At 35.5% G+C, this 20,199-nt stretch overlaps 1 protein-coding gene across 1 annotated transcript in view; it reads left to right on the top strand.

Moving 5' to 3' along the window:
* GPC5 (glypican 5) overlaps positions 1-20,199 on the top strand; it is a 1,441,555-nt gene that overhangs the window by 284,084 nt on the left and 1,137,272 nt on the right. The window contains exon 3 of the mRNA XM_023218068.2: positions 11,040-11,734. Coding sequence (XP_023073836.1) covers positions 11,040-11,734 — 695 coding nt within the window. The remainder of the gene's footprint in view (positions 1-11,039; positions 11,735-20,199) is intronic.

Here is a 20,199-nt window from a genome sequence, read left to right as displayed (position 1 = left end):
GCCCCAGCAAACCCCCTTTGCCTGGCGGAAGATTCACTGCCTCTCCAGCTTCCATGCTACCATTTACCAGACTTCTGGTCGTGTTCCCTTAGCAATTCAACATTTTCTTACCTGACTCACGCTCTTTCTCTTGACTTCACTTGACATTATTCTTGGCAACTGCAACATCCACTTATTTATTCAATATTTTAGTCTCTGTCAATGCCCTAGATCACATCCTTTTGCTTACTCAAGGTATTTCCTCCTGCAGTTCCATACTGCCTGCTTAGTCATCAATTTATTCCTATCCATATGTGAATATTCAGTAAATTCTCCTTCCTCAAGCAAGCAGAAACCTTTGACCTCATAGCCCACTCCAGTGCCTGCCTTGGTTTTCTGCTTCCATTAGAGCAAACATTTGCAAGAAGTTGCCTATAATGTTGCCTCAATTCTTGTTCTTTTCTGTTCACATTCTGCTGAGGCAGCTGTTAGCAAGGTTGCTAAGGGCTTCTCTGTCATCAGTTCCCATGGTCAATTATTCCTCATCTCAGTTGCCCTTTTAATAGCATTTGACATGATAGATTACTTTCTTCTGCTTGCATTATTTTCTTCCCTTGATTTCTGGGACACTCCGTTTTCCTGATTTTCTTTTTACTTCATTGACTTCTTATTCTCATTCTTCTTGCTGGTTACTCTTCTTTTCCTGAATCTCTTCACTCTTCCCTATCTTTTCCCCTTCAGTTATTTCATCCAGTACCATGACTGTGTTCTCCATAACAGTCACTTTCAGATTTATATCAACAACCTCAACTTTTCCTGAGACTCCCATTGTTTTATCTAATTGTATATTGATACATTTTATTTGATTTTCTAATTGGTAACATGTCCAAAACAAAACCTTTAATTTTCAACCCCACCACACACAAACACGGAGCCTGCATACTCTTGCCTATCTTAGTTAATGGTACCACTATGCATCCAGATACTGAGGCCCAGTCTTCAGATTTATTCTTCATTTATCCATTTCCTATACATCTCCCTCCAAACAACCACGAGTTATTTTGCCTATGATACAGTACATACGGCCAATCTGATCACTGATTGCAGCATACACCTCCACCAATACCACAGTACGACAGCCCAGTGACTTTCACCCATACTGTTAGCATAGCCTTTAAACTGGTCTTTCTGTTTTCACTCTTACACCCGCTCAGCAGTCCATGCTCCATATATCAGCCACTGTTACCCTTTAAGACATGAACAGCATCACATTTCTCCATGTTTAAAATTCCCCAGTGCTTCCCATTCCACATATAAAATCGAATCCCCTTACCATGATCTGTGGGGCCATCTGAAATCTGTCCTCTGCCTACTTCTTTGACCTTTCTCTCCTTTCACTCACTGAGCTCCACTCACATTGACTTTCCTCTGTTTTTGCATAGTCAGCAACCTTCTTTGCACCTCATAACCTCACACTCTACCTTCTCTGAGCATCCTAACCACTCATCTTTTCATAGCTGGCTCTTTTTCATCACTGAGGCCTCCGCTTGAATGTTGCTTCCTCAGAGAGGCTCACTCTATTTAAAATGGCCAATCTCAGCCTGGACAATGTAGAGACACTGTCTCTACAAACAAACAAACAAACAAACAAAAATTAGCTGGCCATGGTGGTGGTGCATGTCTGTGGTCCCAGAGACTTGGGAGGCTGAAGTTGGGGAGTCTCTGGAGCCTAGGCAGTTGAGGCTGCAGTGAGCCAAGATTATGCCAATGCACTCTAGTCTGGGCAACAGAATGAGACCTTGTCTCAGAGTAAAATAAAATAGCCAATCTGTAGAAAATCACTTTGCCCAAACCAGTTTGTCCAAATCAATTTTTTAATTAGCAAATGACCAAATATTGTTTACAGTTTGGATGTATTTGGTAAACTCAGAAAGTTTCCTATTGAGAATAAGGTTAAGAACTTGCTTTTGATTGTCTTTTGGTTAATTGATTATAAGCAAATTGATCTTTAGAGAACAGCACTCTTCCCTTTTCATCCCCTACCCTCTTTTTTCCCTCTGTAATAACTAACATAACAATAAATCATTATATGTCTGTTTGCTTTTATACTTCATCTTCTATTCTGTAGATTCTAAGCTTTATAAGGACAGAAACTTGTATGGCTTATTCAGTTTTAGCTTCAAAGTCTAAAACAGGTGCTCAAAATATATTGGTTGAATGGATGAATGAAAGAATGAATATCAAAGAAACTAGATTTGAATACACTTTAGGGAATGGACAGTGTGCCAATGAAAGCCAAAATATATAGAACATCTCATTCTCTTGAGATTTCAAATAGAGAAAATGTATGAGTTAGCAGAATGAAAGCTTTTGTTTATTTAAATAAAGAAGAACCATGTTTTCGTGTATGAAATAACTAAAAATCCCAAAGAAAAACAGGAAGGAGAACCACCAATAAAGGATATTGATTTACTTGTTCTGTATAAAAACATAAAGTTGTGAGTAAGAAACTCTTCTGTATAGCTCCTTTGTAGTTCTAGATTGTGTTTCTGAGCTTAAAGATAAAAATTTGATTTAAAATCTTCACCCCACAGTAATTCATGAAACAATCAATGATTAGTTGTTTGGAACTGATTTTATCGTTACACAAGTGCTTAATCGAATTTAAATTTCTGCTACAATCAAGTTGATTTTCAGAACATAAATAATTGTAAAATAATATTAGAAATAAATGTGAAGCACCATGACGGCCAAATTAATGAGGAGGGAAATGAGGGAGGAAGAAAGTTAAGAGGGCATTTTTCCATGCAGTGCTTATCCTAGAAGATTAGATTAATTACAAAAATGCCAATTCTTGATACAGATTAATATCCTACTCACTATTTATTTATATAGATGACTGATTTCTGGAGAATTATATTGTAAATCATACTGCATAACATTTGAAAATGTCATTAAATTAATATTCTAAAAAACTTTGCACATTTTACTTTTTGGAAAAAAATGAGGCAATATGCAAATATAAGGGAAAGATTCATTATAAACACTTCCAGTCTGGAGAATTAGGTAGTTGCTTCTTTTATTTAAATATACATATCTTCAAGTGGCTGTAATAGTCTTCTGAAAATCAAAAGAATTATTACTATTAAAATTATTCAGAAGTGCTTTTTTTTAAGAAAAAAGGAAATGGAATTAAAATTCATTGTAACGTGTAATGAAAACTGGTTATAAAATTACTTTTAAAATGATCTACCTACCTATTCATCTATCTGTATAATTTAATATAGAGGGATACATGATTTCAGGCACCGAGTAACTCTAAAGTAGCAGAGTAGTAATGAATTATCCATTGCAATAACATAATCTGTGACTTGAGAGTTGTAATGCGCAAAATGCAAATTTGCTCTGAAAATTTCTCTTCAACCAGATATAATTTGTAAAATCATCTGATATTCTATGGTTGATATGATTTAATATTTTAAAATCTATTTCATTGCTATATTTGAGGATATCTGTGGCCTCAAATTGTAGTTTAAATTTCAAATTTTTTAAATTAAAACATTCATATATCAAAAATAAAAAACATTAAAAGGGTCATAAAATATAAGTTCATGTCATGCCAGAGAGGTTATAATAACAGTTATTCACAATCATTGCTTTTAAAAATCAACTTTATCTTTAAACTAATAAAAGCCTTGTGACTCTTAGGTTTCTCTCATTACAAAAAGCCACCTGCATATGAATCTTCACTGATTTTGAAATTTTTCACATTTGATTTTAAATCGATATCACTTGATTTTATTTCTACCAGTTTTATTTAAAGTTAAATCCTTCATTTGTGTCAGTAATCATTTGTGTGTATAATAAAATATCTCTAAAAGGAATGTGGGCTAGAAACAGTTAAAGTTTTCAGTCTTAGGTGTTTTGACATTAAATTAAGATTAACGGAATGTTAATGTTGAAAATGGAAATAGATGCAGATAAACTTCATGCATTCCAAATCCAGTTTTTAGTGAGATAACACATAAATGACTTTATGTATAGATAAATTAATTTTCCCATAAGACTGGGAAGAATTACATTCTATATTTAAACAGTAATTAGATTGGACTTGCAGCCTTTAATTCAATCTACCACTCAGGCATTATAAGGAAAATTGGAAATTATTCTTTTTTGATAGACTTATTCTGATATCACTGGAAAGAAGAGCTTATTGAAATTCTCAATGAAAAACACAAAAAGATAGTTTTTATTCCTAATCTGTTTCTTAAATTCCTTAAACAAGACTGGAAAATGTTTATTTTCAATGTGTGCTACAATTTTTAATGCTTGAATACAAAGCTGCTACTTATATAGCTTTGGTGAGAGATATTTTTGTGTATTATAACTTTGTAATGAAAGAAACTGTAGTTTCTCTTTCATAATTAAGTAGATGTGATTAATTGTTCAGCACCTAACCTATCTTGGATTTATAAACAATTATTTTATATGTCTATTATATTTTTGGACAACAGCATATGTTATGTTACTTGACAATTATTTTGAAAGTTTCAATTCTTGCTAATATCAAAATGTTAATTCAGTAAAATGGAAATACTCAACTCCTTGGTAAACGTGGTGTAAGGACAAAGTAATAGTTTTATAAATTCAAAGTTAATACAAACAAGTAGCTATAGTAAATTCAATTTCTGATTTTACCAATTTTAATTAAAAATTAGCACAAAATTATTCAATGGCTTGGCTCCTAGATTGTTCACTTTTAATAGGTGTTTACATATTAACATTTTATGAAGTGATTAGAACAAAAATTTTCAAAACATGTTTATCCCTAAGCATTGAATAATCAATTGTATATAGACCAATAGTTTACAGTTTTTTATTGGTTGGATTTAAGAAATATATGTGATCACAAACATATAAAAATATGTATATTACATATATTTAGGTAATTCAGTTAACTGGAATATTTCAATATCAGATTTAATACATATTGAAAGCCCCCCAATTTTTTAATATTGTGGTAAGTTAATAGCATGATAAAAAACTAATGCAATAGATTACTTAAATAAAATCTATTTTGTGTTCAGATATTCAGGAAATAAACAGAACATTGACACTGTTGTGCACCTCTAAAGTACAGAGATTTGTTTGGAGAAATACATCATTAGACAATTTCACCATTGTGCAAATATAACAGAGTAGACTTAGACAGATCTAGACCTTATAGACCACACACCTAGGCTATACGGTATAGGTTCATTGCTCCTAGGCTACAAACCAGTATGACATGTTACTATAATACTCTAGGTGTTTGTAATGCAGTGGTAAATCTTTGTGTATTGAAGCATATTTAAACATAGAAAAGATACAGTAAAAGGATGGTATAGAATGAGCCTGTAATTCTAGAACTTTGGGAGGACAAAGTGAGCAGATACCTTGAGGCCAGGAGTTTGGGACCAGCCTGGGCAACATAGCAAGACCCCATCTCAACAAAAAATTAATAAAAAATAAAAATTAGCCTGGCATGGTGGTACACACCTGTAGTCCCAGCTACTGGGGAAGTTGAGGCAGGAGGGTTGCTTTGAGCACAGAAGGTTTAGGCTACAGAGAACTATGATCCTGGCACTGCACTGCAGCTTGGGTGATGGAGCAAGATGTGGTCTCAAAAAATCGTATATAAAAATATATATATTCTCAGCAAACTATCGCAAGAACAGAAAACCGAACACCGCATGTTCTCACTCATAGGTAGGAATTGAACAATGAGATCACTTGAACACAAGGAAGGGGAACATCACACATCAGGGCCTGTTGTGGGGAGGGGGGACGGGGAGGGATAGCATTAGGAGATATACCTAATGTAATGATGAGTTAATGGGTGCAGCACACCAGCATGGCACAAGTATACATATGTAACAAACCTGCACGTTGTACACATGTACCCTAGAACTTAAAGTATAATATATATATATGTAAAATTATGGTATAAAATGCCATAAAATTATGGTATAAAACTTTTTTTTAAAAAAAGGTGCACCTGTATAGGGCACATAACATGAGTGGAGCTTGCGAGACTAGAAGTTGCTCTAGGTAAGTCAGTAAGTGAGTGGTGAGTGAATATGAAAGCTTAGGACATTACTGTACACTATTGTAGACTGTACAAATACTGTATACTTAGGCTGCATTAAATTTATTTTAAATATCTTTCTTCAATAAACAAATTAACCTTAGCTTACCTTTATAACCTTAGCTTATAAAGTAAACTTTATAAACTTAAATTTTTAAAAAACGTTTTGACTCTTTGTAGTAACATTCAGCTTAAAACACAAACTCATTGTACAAAAATGTTTTCTTTATATCTTTACTCTATAAGCTTGTTTTTCTATTTTTAAATATTTATTTATATTTTTTACTTTTTCAACTTTTTTGTGAAAAGCTAAGACACACACACACACATTAGCCTAGGCCTACGTAGGGTCAGGATCATCAATGTCACCATCTCCCCCTCCACGTCTTGTTGCTCTGGAAGGGCTTCAGGGACAATAACGGGCATGGAGATGTCATCGCCTGTGATAACAATGCCTTCCTCTCCTATGGTAACAATGCCTTCCTCTCCTGTGATAACAATGCCTTCCTCTGGAAGACTTGACTTAGGTGGCTTTATGGTTAACTTAAAAAAATCAATAGATGGAATACACTCTAAAATAACAATAAAAAAAAAGTATGGTAAACACCCAGTAACAAAGTTGTTTATTATCATCGTCCAATATTATGTACTGTACATAATCGTATGTGCTAGACTTTTATATGTCTGGCAATCTGGTATTTTTGTTTATACCAGCATCACCACAAACAGGTAATACGTTGGGCTATCATGTTATGATGGCTATGATGTCACAAAGTTATAGGAATTTTTCAGCTCCATTATAATCTTATGGGACCAACGTCATATATACAGTTAGTCGTTCACCAAAACATCATTACAAGGCACATGACTGTATTTGATAACATGTAATCTCTCCTTCAAAGGGTAGTAAAGTCAATACACAGTTTATGAAAGCTAAAATTTTAATGCCTGTGGTATTAGGGAAATTTTTAAAATTTCTGAAGTTATTATCAAGTTCCTGAATTATTATCCTGAGGTTATTATCAAGTTCTTTCATATATACAGTTAGTCGTTCACCAAAACATCATTACAAGGCACATGACTGTATTTGATAACATATAATCTCTCCTTCAAAGGGTAGTAAAGTCAATACACAGTTTATTTTATTTTTTTTTTATTTTTATTATACTTTAAGTTCTAGGGTACATGTGCATAACGTGCAGGTTACATATGTATACATGTGCCATGTTGGTGTGCTGCACCCATCAACTCGTCAGCACCCATCAATTCATCATTTATATCAGGTATAACTCCCCAATGCAATCCCTCCCCCCTCCCCCCTCCCCATGATAGGCCCCAGTGTGTGATGTTCCCCTTCCCGAGTCCAAGTGAGCTCATTGTTCAGTTCCCACCTATGAGTGAGAACATGCGGTGTTTGGTTTTCTCTTCTTGTGATAATTTGCTAAGAATGATGGTTTCCAGCTGCATCCATGTCTCTACAAAGGACGCAAACTCATCCTTTTTTATGGCTGCATAGTATTCCATGGTGTATATGTGCCACATTTTCTTAATCCAGTCTGTCACTGATGGACATTTGGGTTGATTCCAAGTCTTTGCTATTGTGAATAGTGCCGCAATAAACATACGTGTGCATGTGTCTTTGTAGTAGCATAATTTATAGTCCTTTGGGTATATACCCAGTAGTGGGATGGCTGGGTCATATGGTACATCTAGTTCTAGATCCTTGAGGAATCGCCATACTGTTTTCCATAATGGTTGAACTAGTTTACAATCCCACCAACAGTGTAAAAGTGTTCCTATTTCTCCACATCCTCTCCAACACCTGTTGTTTCCTGATTTTTTAATGATTGCCATTCTAACTGGTGTGAGATGGTATCTCATTGTGGTTTTGATTTGCATTTCTCTGATGGCCAGTGATGATGAGCATTTTTTCATGATACACAGTTTATGAAAGCTAAAATTTTAATGCCTGTGGTATTAAGGAAATTTTTAAAATTTCTGAAGTTATTATCAAGTTCCTGAATTATTATCCTGAGGTTATTATCAAGTTCTTTTGGTTGTTTTGTCTTAAAGAATAAAATTGAATCAGAGAAAAACTACTCTAAAATCAAACAAAAACTGTAAAATTTGTTCAGAAATTTATTTTTAATTACAAACTCAAAGAGTAATCAGAATTAGTTTGTTGCTAATAATACACAGCGGCCTTAAAAGAGAAATAATGATATTTGGAAGTGCTCTACTCATTTTTATTTTGAATGGAAACTCCTAAATATTAAATATATTCTCTTCAAAATTGCTTTTACAATATAAATTACTTTGTAAAACATAACCATTAGTGCTACTTAAAGATAAACTCCATATTTTCCTAAATCAGTATGTTATAAATTAATTGGGCTAAAGTTTATAAAAAATATTTTATTCTTGCCTTTATAAAAATTGCACGTGTAAGCATCATTTAGAGTTGGCAGAAATCTGATGGAACATCAGTATTGCCTGATTCAGCCATGTTCAACCTTTATTCCACTAAGAATAATATGGCAATTGTCAGTTACATGAACACATATAGCACATATCTTAGAAACCTAGGTGGAAAGCATTTAAGAATGCCTGTGATATAGGGTATCTTTGAATCTATCCTTATTTTATCTTTAACAAATTAAATAATTTTAAAACATTGTGATGTAACCATTATTGGTAAATAAAATTATTTGTGACCCACTTGGCGATTCATAGCCACACACAAACTGCTCAGAAAAATGACCTATTTTAAGGAGAAACATACAGGCTTAGCAGCTTTATTGTAGTTCAAGCCACAGAGATTCAATTCTGTTTTCACACTTTGTCCTGTGGATCTGTGAAGTGTAGTGGAGTGTAGTGGCTGAGACTGCAGCTGTGGGTCAGGTTATCATAGTGGAATGCTTGCTGAACAACTCTGTAAGAGCTGAGAGAATATTTTACACATATTTGCAAACGCAATGTTTCAAAAACTGGCCAGGTTAAAAGAATCACCTGGGCTGCTTGTTAAATATAGATTCCTGAACCAAGACAAACCTACTGAGTTAGAATTTCAAATGCAGAGACCTGACAATCAGTATTTTTTCCCCATGAAGCCCAGGTGATCAGGCCATTTGGGGAAACCTGGCATTAATGCTGGCTGACATGATAGAGCTGCTAATCTCAATTGAAGCCTTCTCATTATCATCCCATTTTCATTCTTTCATATTTTTATTGAGGAACTAGTTACTAGTGATGCACAGATAACACATGAGCTCTACCTAACAATTTATACAGGACTCTGTTGAAACAGAATTGCAATTACTTTTAAAAGCTGTTACCTTTGATTGCAGGGTAGATGCACCTTAATATATCACACTAAAGCCTGGAACTCAATGTGAATTAGATCAGTATCAGAATTCGTGATATTGTATTATTATTTATTTGTACTTGTACGCTATGGCATATTCGTGACACAGTTCTCCTTCATTAGTAGCTCTCTCTGCACCTCTGCATTTTGTTATTCCATTTTGTTGTTTCCTACTCTTCTTCCCTTTATTTTTGTAATATATTCAAACAGTGTTTTGATTACTAAGTTATTGCGTGATCTTTTACAACCTAATTAAAAGTGACTATAGGATTGGGACTATAGGAGATAATTTTATTGAATATATTTTATTATTATATATTGAAACAGTCCAGTATCCTTGTTTAGGCTAATTATGAAATGTAATTACTAATATATCCAAGGTGTTTACTGTTGCTTAATGCCTCATTTTGATGTACCATTTTGACTTGTTAATTATTCCAACTTTCTTTTTTAGATTTTCTCCCTTAATTTGTGGATAAATTATTCTTGGTTCTTTCTGTGGATAAATTGACTTGAGATCACCAGTTATTTAAGTAAGAAACAAAATATCCCACAGTAAAGTCTTTGAAGATAAGATGATAAGAAAAAGGATATGATTAATGATGTGGTCACGATAATTTATTTTCATCAAATAATAGCACTTATGGGTTTCCCACTGCTTAACAAAGTGTGGTAATTTATGGATACTTTGAAAATGAATGCTTTACTTTCTCTTTAGTTAGAACATGTGAGGAGGTCTAAGGATTGTCTAGTTTTCCTTTGGGAATCTAACCTCCCTTTGTAGCAACCTGTGTGTAATCTACTAGCTTTCATTCTGGAAAAGAAAAATATTTTAAAAATTATAAAAATATAGCATGGGGTGAATTAAGTGCTTAATGTGACCATCTTTTATAAATAATGAAGTCAGATTATGAAATACATTTCTCAATGATACTTTTTTCTATCATTAGTGATAGAAATGAATAGTTATGAATGACTATAGAATAAAGTAAGAAACTACCATACATACAACTTATTTTTTATTTCATTACTTTTTTAAAATTTTGAGATGGAGTCTTGCTCTGTCACCGAGGCTGGAGTGCAATGGTGCAAATCAGCTCACTGCAACCTCCGCCTCCCGGATTCAAACGATTCTCCTGTGTCAACTTCCCAAGTAGCTGGGATTACAGGCATCTGCCACCATGCCTGGGTAATTTTTGTATTTTTAGTAGAGAGGGGGTTTCCCCATGTTGGTCAGGCTGGTCTCAAACTCTTAACCTCAGGTGATCCACCTCCCTCAGCTTCCCAAAGTGCTGGAATTACAGGCGTGAGCCATCGCACCCGGTGATTTCATTACTTTTAAACAGACTTTGATTCTAGAAATATGTCTCTATAAAACGTGTGTGTTGTAGGCAATGGTCATTGTTGTCCCATCATTATCCTTGGAAAGCTGAATTTGGTTGAGTAGGCTGAGAATTACAATTTAGATCCTTAGATTAGTTTTGATGAGTCATTTAATGTCTGGAGCAGATGGACGGTGTTAACATGAATACTAAACCTTCTCATCATTTACCTCTGCTTGTGTTACAGAAACCCTTGAAACTCTCATCAAACAAGCAGAAAATTATACCAGTATACTTTTTTGCAATACCTACAGGAACATGGCCTTGGAGGCTGCTGCTTCGGTTCAGGAGTTCTTCACTGATGTGGGGCTGTATTTGTTTGGTGCAGATGTTAATCCTGAAGAATTTGTAAACAGATTTTTTGACAGTCTTTTCCCTCTGGTCTACAATCACCTCATTAACCCTGGTGTGACTGACAGTTCCCTGGAATACTCAGAATGCATCCGGATGGCTCGCCGGGATGTGAGTCCATTTGGTAATATTCCTAAAAGAGTAATGGGACAGATGGGGAGGTCCCTGCTGCCCAGCCGCACCTTTCTGCAGGCACTCAATCTGGGTATTGAAGTCATCAACACCACAGATTATCTGCACTTCTCCAAAGAGTGCAGCAGAGCCCTCCTGAAGATGCAGTATTGCCCACACTGCCAGGGCCTGACGCTCAGTAAGCCTTGTATGGGATACTGCCTCAATGTCATGCGAGGCTGCCTGGCACACATGGCGGAGCTTAATCCACACTGGCATGCATATATCCGGTCACTGGAAGAACTGTCAGATGCAATGCATGGAACATACGATGTTGAACATGTGCTCCTGAACTTTCACTTGCTTGTTAATGATGCTGTGATACAGGCTCACCTCAATGGACAAAAATTATTGGAACAAGTAAGTAGGAACTCCACATTTCCAGTCTGATTTCTTGTAATTCAAAGATAGCCATGATATACTTTGGGAAATAGTAGGAGAATATATCAATTAATATATTCAATCTAATATATTTTTTTATATCTTATGATAAAAGATGATAAAAAGGCTATTTTTTTATATCTTATGATAAAATTTTGGGTGGCTGAAATACCACATTCTCCCCTAAGTAGAAGCCTGCTGAAAGGGTGAGTTCTGTGACATGGCAAGAGCTCAGGTTTGAAATCAGGAACAGCATAGATTTGAATCTTTAGCCTACCAGTAATTAGTTAAATGAAATTAGGTAAGTCCCTTTGGCCTCTTTGCACCTCAATTTCCTCAGTGATAAAAAGGAAATAGTAACATACAACATTTGAAGTATTCTTTTTTGGGAATATAGGCATTATGTATGCAAAATACTTAGTATGGTACTTGGTACTCCAAAAATGGGTAGTTATTGTTAGAATTTCAAAAGTAGTTCGCTTTAAAATGGAAAATGCCAGTTATATATCCCTGAAGTTAAGACTTGATAGCTTAGTGTTCAAAAGAGTTTCTCCAGAGATGCTCCAAAATCTGTCACAGTGATGATGTGATAATTTTTTGAAATGTAGTATGTACACGGTCATGGTATTTTATTCCTAGCAGACTGAAAGGTTTTTAAAACACAATCATCAAATCAAAACATATGAGAGTTTTCTATTTGTCCCACCTTACATAGAACCATTTTTCTAAATATTCACTGGCTCCCATAGTAATAGTTCTCATATCCCAGAGTGAAATAGGACAGCATGCTGATGGTTCTACTAAACATTTTCCCCTGAAATAAAATTATATTCTCCAGTGCCAACAAAAGACATCTCCTTAGGCTGACATTGATTTATCAAATTAACAAGCATGCTCATCAATTAACTTTAAGCAGAAAATTTTAGTGAAGAGAGAGTTTCTCCACATTGGTCAGGCTGGTCTCGAACTCTTGACTTCAGGTGCTCCACCTGCCTCAGCTTCCCAAAGTGCTGGAATTACAGGCATGAGCCACCGCGCCCGGCGATTTCATTACTTTTAAACAGACTTTGATTCCATTCCTTTAATTAATGACTGATAGAATGTGAAAAGTTTTATGTCCAAACACGTTTTTCCCTTCTCTTCCTGACCTTCAGGGACTTGCCAGGTCCCGTGTGAGCCTTTATGGTTCCTTTTTCAAATTAGAAATGGCACCCCCCTTTAGGTGGATTCAGCACAGCACCATAGGATAACGTGTGGGCTGAAGTTTAACTCCTACTCCCTGCTTCATTCAGCTGGGTATCCCTATGCAATGAACCGGATTCTCAACTTGATGTAATGGCCTGGTCTCACATTCCTTTTATGAAAATCGTACATGGCCCAGAACCTCTGGAAGGGATACAATAAACCATCTCAAAAGGAGGTACCAATGACTGCTGTGGTTTCAAGTATTTCATTGAAAAATAAACATTTAGATACAGGGAATAAAATGCTCTTATTATTATTATTATTTTGAGACAGAGTCTTGCTCTGTCGCCCAGGCTGGAGTGCAGTAGCGCGATCTCCGCTCACTGCAAGCTCCGCCTCCCGCGTTCACGGGTTCTCCCGCCTCAGCCTCCCATGTAGCTGGTACCACAGACGCCCGTCACCACGCCCGGCTAATTTTCTGTATATTTTTAGTAGAGACGGTGTTTCACCGTGTTAGCCAGGATGGTCTTGATCCCCTGACCTCGTGATTCACCCGCCTCGGCCTCCCAAAGTGCTGGGATTACAGGCGTGAGCCACCGCACCCGGCCAAAATGCTCATATTATTTTATTGAGTATCTCCAAAAGGGAAAGTAAGCACAAGAAATCGGAGACCAAGTCCAGATTTGATTATTAATTTGGGGCATGATAATGTAATGTCCCAGGGCCGGGACCTTCTAATATATGTAAGTGAATAGGTTTTCAAGACCTTTTTTCTTACGTATTTTGGAAACCTGAAGGGCCTTTTTGGGTCCTTGAAATCTATCCTGTAGAAAATCTTCTGCATTTCCTGTTTCAAAGACTAAAATAAAAGTTTGCAATAGACAGGCAAGCTTCGAAATCCTGAATTTGCTACCCATTAGTCATGTGGGCTGGGTCAGCTTCTAAAACCCTTAAACCTATTTGTCCTATGTGAAAAGGAAGGGAGGAATAACTTAAATGGGACTATGTTGGTCAGACTCTGATACTGGTAGGCAGTTGGTACCTGAAAACCTTACTGTTATCTCTCCTTATTCTAAGAAAGGCCCTGAGCTGACCTTGGTGAAGCAGGTGACTTTAGTATCTCAAAGTATTAGAATCAGGTTTATGTTTCCTAAAGAAGTTTTTGTTTTGTTTTGTTTTGGTTTTTGAGACGGAGTCTCGCTCTGTTGCCCAGGCTGGAGTGCAATGGCCGGATCTCAGCTCACTGCAAGCTCCGCCTCCCGGGTTTACCCCATTCTCCTACCTCAGCCTCCCGAGTAGCTGGGATTACAGGCGCCCGCCACCTCGCCCGGTCAGCCTTTTTTTGTATTTTTTAGTAGAGACGGGGTTTCACCGTGTTAGCCAGGATGGTCTCGATCTCCTGACCTCGTGATCCGCCCGTCTCGGCCTCTCAAAGTGCTGGGATTACAGGCTTGAGCCACCGCGCCCGGCCCCTAAAGAAGTTTTATACAAAACTTTTATCATGTAAAACTCCCTGTTGTATTTTCTAAGAGTGCTCTTTTTTAAATAAATAGTCTGATTTTATATAATAAATAGTTCTATGACTATTTTGAGAAACATCAATTATTACTAATAAATTATGGATTCTTTTCTAAATAAAACAGAGCTCTCTTTTTTACTTATGGGAACAGAAGAAGAAACTGACTTTAACTTCCTTGAAAATTGAACCATTAATATTTATTTCTACCAACTTCGAAGTGATTTATAAGCTCTTTATCAAACTTGGATAACCAGTTCACACATCGATGAATTTAACAAATTCAAAATAAATTACTAGAAAGCCAGCAAATAATGACTTTCTCACATTCCCAAAGAAATCTCTGAGATCTAGTACTTCCAAGTCTACTCCTCCATAAACATATATTTTCACTTTAAAATATCTGTGGAGGTACCTGATGTAGGTACCTGATGTGTATATATACCATATATATATAAATACACCTGAATCTGTTGGATGAATTTCAACTGGAAAAAAGTTTAGCTTTCTGAGAAAAATCGTAAGTACCTTATATTTGGTAAATGTTTAGAGTAACACACTCATAGGTGGGAACTGAACAATGAGCTCACTTGGACTCGGGAAGGGGAACATCACACACTGGGGCCTATCATGGGGAGGGGGGAGGGGGGAGGGATTGCATTGGGGAGTTATACCTGATATAGATGATGAATTGATGGGTGCTGACGAGTTGATGGGTGCAGCACACCAACATGGCACATGTATACATATGTAACAAACCCGCACGTTATGCACATGTACCCTAGAACTTAAAGTATAATAAAAAAATAAAATAAAATAAAATAAAAATAAAAAAAGTTTAGAGTAACAAAAGTTATTTTAAAAGAGAATGTTTTTAAATTTCATAATTGTGTGATTTTATTAAGACAAAGTTTGATTTAGTAAAGCAGAAGAAGAAAGGTAGCAAAGAGTAGGAATTAAAAGCACAAGTCCTAGCGTTAAATTGGATTTCACATCTGTCTCTGCCTCTTACTAGCTCTGAGTCTACGCATTTGCTTATTTTATCTCTGTTTGCTTCAGTTTCCTCTTTGGTTAGATGTGGCGATATAATACCATAATAGTATCCTTGTGAGAATAAAATGAACTTACACCCTTAATGTCTTGTGCATAGTGTTTACATTTTACCAGTTATCACGATCACATTATATTATTTAGAAACAATTCACTGATTTCTCTGATTTTTTTTTTTTTCTTTTTGTTTGAAATGGAGTCTCGCTCTCTTGCCAGGCTTGAGTGCAGTGGCCTGATCTCAGCTCACTGCAACCTCCACCTCCTGGGTTCAAGCGATTCTCCTGCCTCAGCCTCCCAAGTAGTTGGGACTACAGGTGCACGCCACCGTGTCCAGCTAATTTTTGTAGTTTTAGTAGAGATGGGGTTTCACCATATTGGACAGGCTGCTCTCAAACTCCTGGCCTCGTGATCTGCCCACCTTGGCCTCCCAAAGTGCTGGGATTATAGACCTGCACCACCGCGCCCAGCCTTCTCTTATGTTTTAAATGCTCCCAAGGTAAACATTTGTTTCTTAGGGGTATAGAGCTCAAAAATATTTTAAATAATCATTTTATTAAACAAATCCTTGTAATTTTCTTTATGAATGAGAAAAATTGATATTTTCACAAAATATTAGACAAGTCTCTAACGTATTTTTAATATTAATGGATATAGATAGATTATCTCTTGTTAATAAATTATTAATTCATTTGGTAAATATATACTTCATATTTTTGAAATCATATTTCTTAATAATTACATTTAATATATTATTTCTTGCTATAATTTGACACTTTTACTAAAGGCATAAGAACATAGAGTCTGGTTTAATAACATTGTTTCAGGATGTTGTAAATAGTGCACATGTTATCAGGAAACACAGCTAAATATTGATTCTATACGGTTTTAGGAAAAAAAAAGTTGTTTTCTTTTCTTTTCTTTTTTTTTTTTTGGAGACTGAGTCTCTCCCTGTCAACCAGGCTGGAGTGCAATGGCGCGATCTTGGCTCACTGCATCCTCTGCCTCCCAGGTTCAAGCAATTCTCCTGCCTCAGCCTCCCAAGTATCTGGGATCACAGGCATGCATCACCACACCCAGCTAATTTTTTGTATCTTTAGTAGAGGTGGGGTTTCACCATGTTGGCCGGGTTGGTCTCAAACTCCTGACTTCGTGATCCACCCGCCTTGGCCTCCCAAGATTAGAAGCATAATTTTCAGCAAAAAAAGTCCCATTCTGTTTTTTCTTACAGACAAGTTTTTCACCTATTCTATCTATGCATATTAGTAGAGATTCAGCTGGTTGTATTCAAATTACTTTAGAAACACTATATAATTCTATCAATAAAACCTATCAAAAATGACTTTAAGGTAGATTATATAATATATACCAATATACTTTAATTAGCTGTTAAGGAAACTAATACCTTATCACTTCCTCTGTACACTTCCTTTGACATTTATCTGAATCTGTAGACAGTAAGCACAGTAAATTTATTAAGTGTTTTTAGGTGTTTATACCTTCAATAAAAGAAAAGTTAAAATAGTTAAATAGTTAAATAGTTAAAATAGCAGGATTGTTTAGGACTAAGTGCTAATTTTGTCCAGTTTATTCAACGATGTGATATATATTTTCCTAAAATATCAATGTATATGAGATTTTGCAAAAAATAAGTACTAGAGAACAAAAAAGGTTAGGGAAGAATTCTCAGAATCTCAGTCTCCAAAGTAACCTAATTAAAATACAATGCCATTGCAATTTTAGATATTTTAAATTTAGATATCTAAATGCAATACGTTCTACAGTAACTATCACACATGAACTTGACAAAAGTCACGACATTTGCTTAGCGTCAGTCAATCTAGTGCAGTGTGGGAGTTTTTGAGTGATGAAGAAGAGGTGGCAGAGTGCATCCCCTTCTCGGGGCCATGACACTCTCACAACCATAAGAAGGCTAATATGCCCTTTCCCTAGAAAAATAACACACGCTGACACACACACCCATGCAAAATATTGCATATAATTTCAGTGACTTTACAGCTTCTGTGATGCCACAGACCTGAGGGTAAGGACCCCTGAGTTAAAGAAAGGACATCCTCATTCTTAGGGTGAAATACAGTGATACCAGAGTTGGTTCCTAGAGAGGTTCAAATATGGATGAAATTATTTTAAAATTAATGTTGGATATGTAGAGTATGTTCTTTTGACTATGACTCAGATCAGAATGTATAAACTTTAGACAGAGAAGAGATTAGAATGAATAAGTAGAATCTCTAGGGTTGCTCCAGTTTCTATAATATATGAAAAGCTGACAATATATTATTTCTGAAATAAAAATTGTTTTGGTGGGGGAGCTTTCATTCATGTACATATTTGGACTTGGCTGCCACGAGGTGGAAGGTGGTGGCCAAAGGTTGTGTGTAAACTACCTCATAGACAAAGCCCATGGGTGGTTGGACAAAATTTCATTAAAAATACATTAGTAGTGTTAAAAGATATTATTTTTACCTTTACCTAATTTTTGTTTAACATATGTGGTAGGTTGATATTGAACTTGTGATTTCGTATATGGCTTTTCTGAGGAATAAGACTGGAAACTGACAAAGAAAAAGAAAAGACAAAATAATTAAATGTGTAACAATTGAGAGGGGAAAAATACAAGCTCCTGGTGTGAAAGGCAGCTCTGAAAGAGTCCAATCAAAGTGGGATGACTTTGATTTGTAGAAAACACTGTAAGCTAATAAAGCAAAAAAGGAAGATTCGTTAGACCATAGGAAGGTTATCTAGTCCAACTCACAGTTCTACATAGAGGTCATTTGTAAAGGTTTTCACCCACCAACTTCTGGTCACTAAATAGTGTTAAGGAACTTCTTACTCCAGATGTGGCCATATTAAGTGTGTAGTGACAATTAATTGTTTCTATTTTTAATATGAGGATCATTCTGTTTTTTTCAAATATGGAATGAGATGTTTTCTGATTAGAGACAAGTCAAAGGGTAATTTCTTTGTGCATGGATTTTCTGTTCAGATGTCATAAATATGACACTCTGTTGTGGTAGTTCTTGTGATATTTCAGCCTCTGCTGGTAGGAATTTTCTTCACATGCCTGATTAGATCTGAATCCTTCTTATTTTGGAGATTTCACTCCTGCATGTGTGTACCATACTAGTGGAGTGGTGATAGTGGTGGGTGGAGCCTCTCCTGAGGTGATTAGCAGTGGTCAGGGCTAATGAAGATTCATGTACCTCATGTGAGGCAAGTCCAAAATTCTTTAGCGGCAGATAACAAGTTTGAATACTTTTTGTGTCAACAGTTCATAGAACTTTGAAAATGTTGCATGATTATTTTGTGATTTTATCTTTCTGATAAATATTTTGGTGTGAGTTACTAGAGAATAAAGACTGATAATCACAGTTATTTATTTTTACCTAATTTCCTGAGAGAGAAAAAATTATTAAATATCTTGTGAAGGTCCGAAGGTCTATAAAGCGGAATCTGAGCAAAGGCCTCCTAGAAGACTGGTCCATCAAGTTTGTGGACATCTCAAGTTGTTGGAAAGTTTATCCTTCTGGTGAAGGAATATATGTATGTTAAACAGTCACCCATGGTATACTAGAATGTAATGTTGTGAAGATAGGAACTAAGTCTTGGCCATCTTTGCCTTTAAGTATTTGAAGGCTATTATTCTGTCACTTTTCTTGCCATCTTCTTCTTTCCAGGTTACTCACTCCCATTTAATTCTAAATGTAAAAGGGAAAAGAACCCCTTACATTCTTCCTCAATCAAATTATGTGTCAAATGTGCTTTTGCTTTTGTTAAGTTATTGAGGTTTCTTTGAGCAAACAATCTCTTATCCCAATATTACGAGCTGTTTGTCTTCTGGGAATAATAAATTTTTAATAATGTCTAGTGATTCTTTTGAATTTTTATGAAATAATTTCTGATTGAATTTTATGTGAATAGGTCTTCAGGTACATTACTGATGCTTTCAGCTACTTTGAAAATCCTCCTGCTTCTTTTGTGGGGTAAATGTTCTCTAAATCGATACTGCATAAACCCATGTGTAGGTCTTTCCACAATTTAATTTATTTTTCTTAACTAGTTTTTAATTGTCAAAAATTATATGTATTTATGGTGTACAACATGATATTTTGATATATGTAAAATAATTAAAATCAAGCTAATTATCTTTCACCTCACATACACGTTTTAGTGAGAATGTTTAAAATCTACTCTCTGAGAAATTTCAAGTGTATACTACATTGTTATTAACTGTAGTCACAATGCTATACAATAGATCTCCAGAACCCATTCTTCCTGTCTAATTGAAACTTCTTACTTTTTGACCAACATGTCCTCAGCCTCAGCCCTGGCAACCACCATTTTTTTTTTTTTTTTTTTTTTTGCTCCTTTGAGTTTGACTTCTTTAGATTCTACATAAAAATGAGATTCATACAACATTTGTCTTTCTCTGCCTGACTTATTTCACTTAGCATAATTCCTTCTAGATTCATTCATGTTGCTACAAATGACAGAATTTCTTTCTTTTTTAAGGCTTAATAATATTCCACTATGTGTGTCTGTTTGTGTGTGTGTATGTGTGTGTATTCTGTTATTCCATAGGTTCTCTCTTCACTCTGTTGATTGTTTCCTTGGCTGTGCAGAATCATATGTATATATCTCACATCTGCTTTATCTATTCCTCCACTGATGGACA

The sequence above is a fragment of the Piliocolobus tephrosceles genome, chromosome X, assembly GCF_002776525.5.
Source record: "Piliocolobus tephrosceles isolate RC106 chromosome X, ASM277652v3, whole genome shotgun sequence".
Lineage (NCBI taxonomy): Eukaryota > Metazoa > Chordata > Mammalia > Primates > Cercopithecidae > Piliocolobus > Piliocolobus tephrosceles.
The sequence above is the reverse complement of the archived record's forward strand: the minus strand, read 5'-3'. Positions and strand labels throughout refer to the sequence as shown.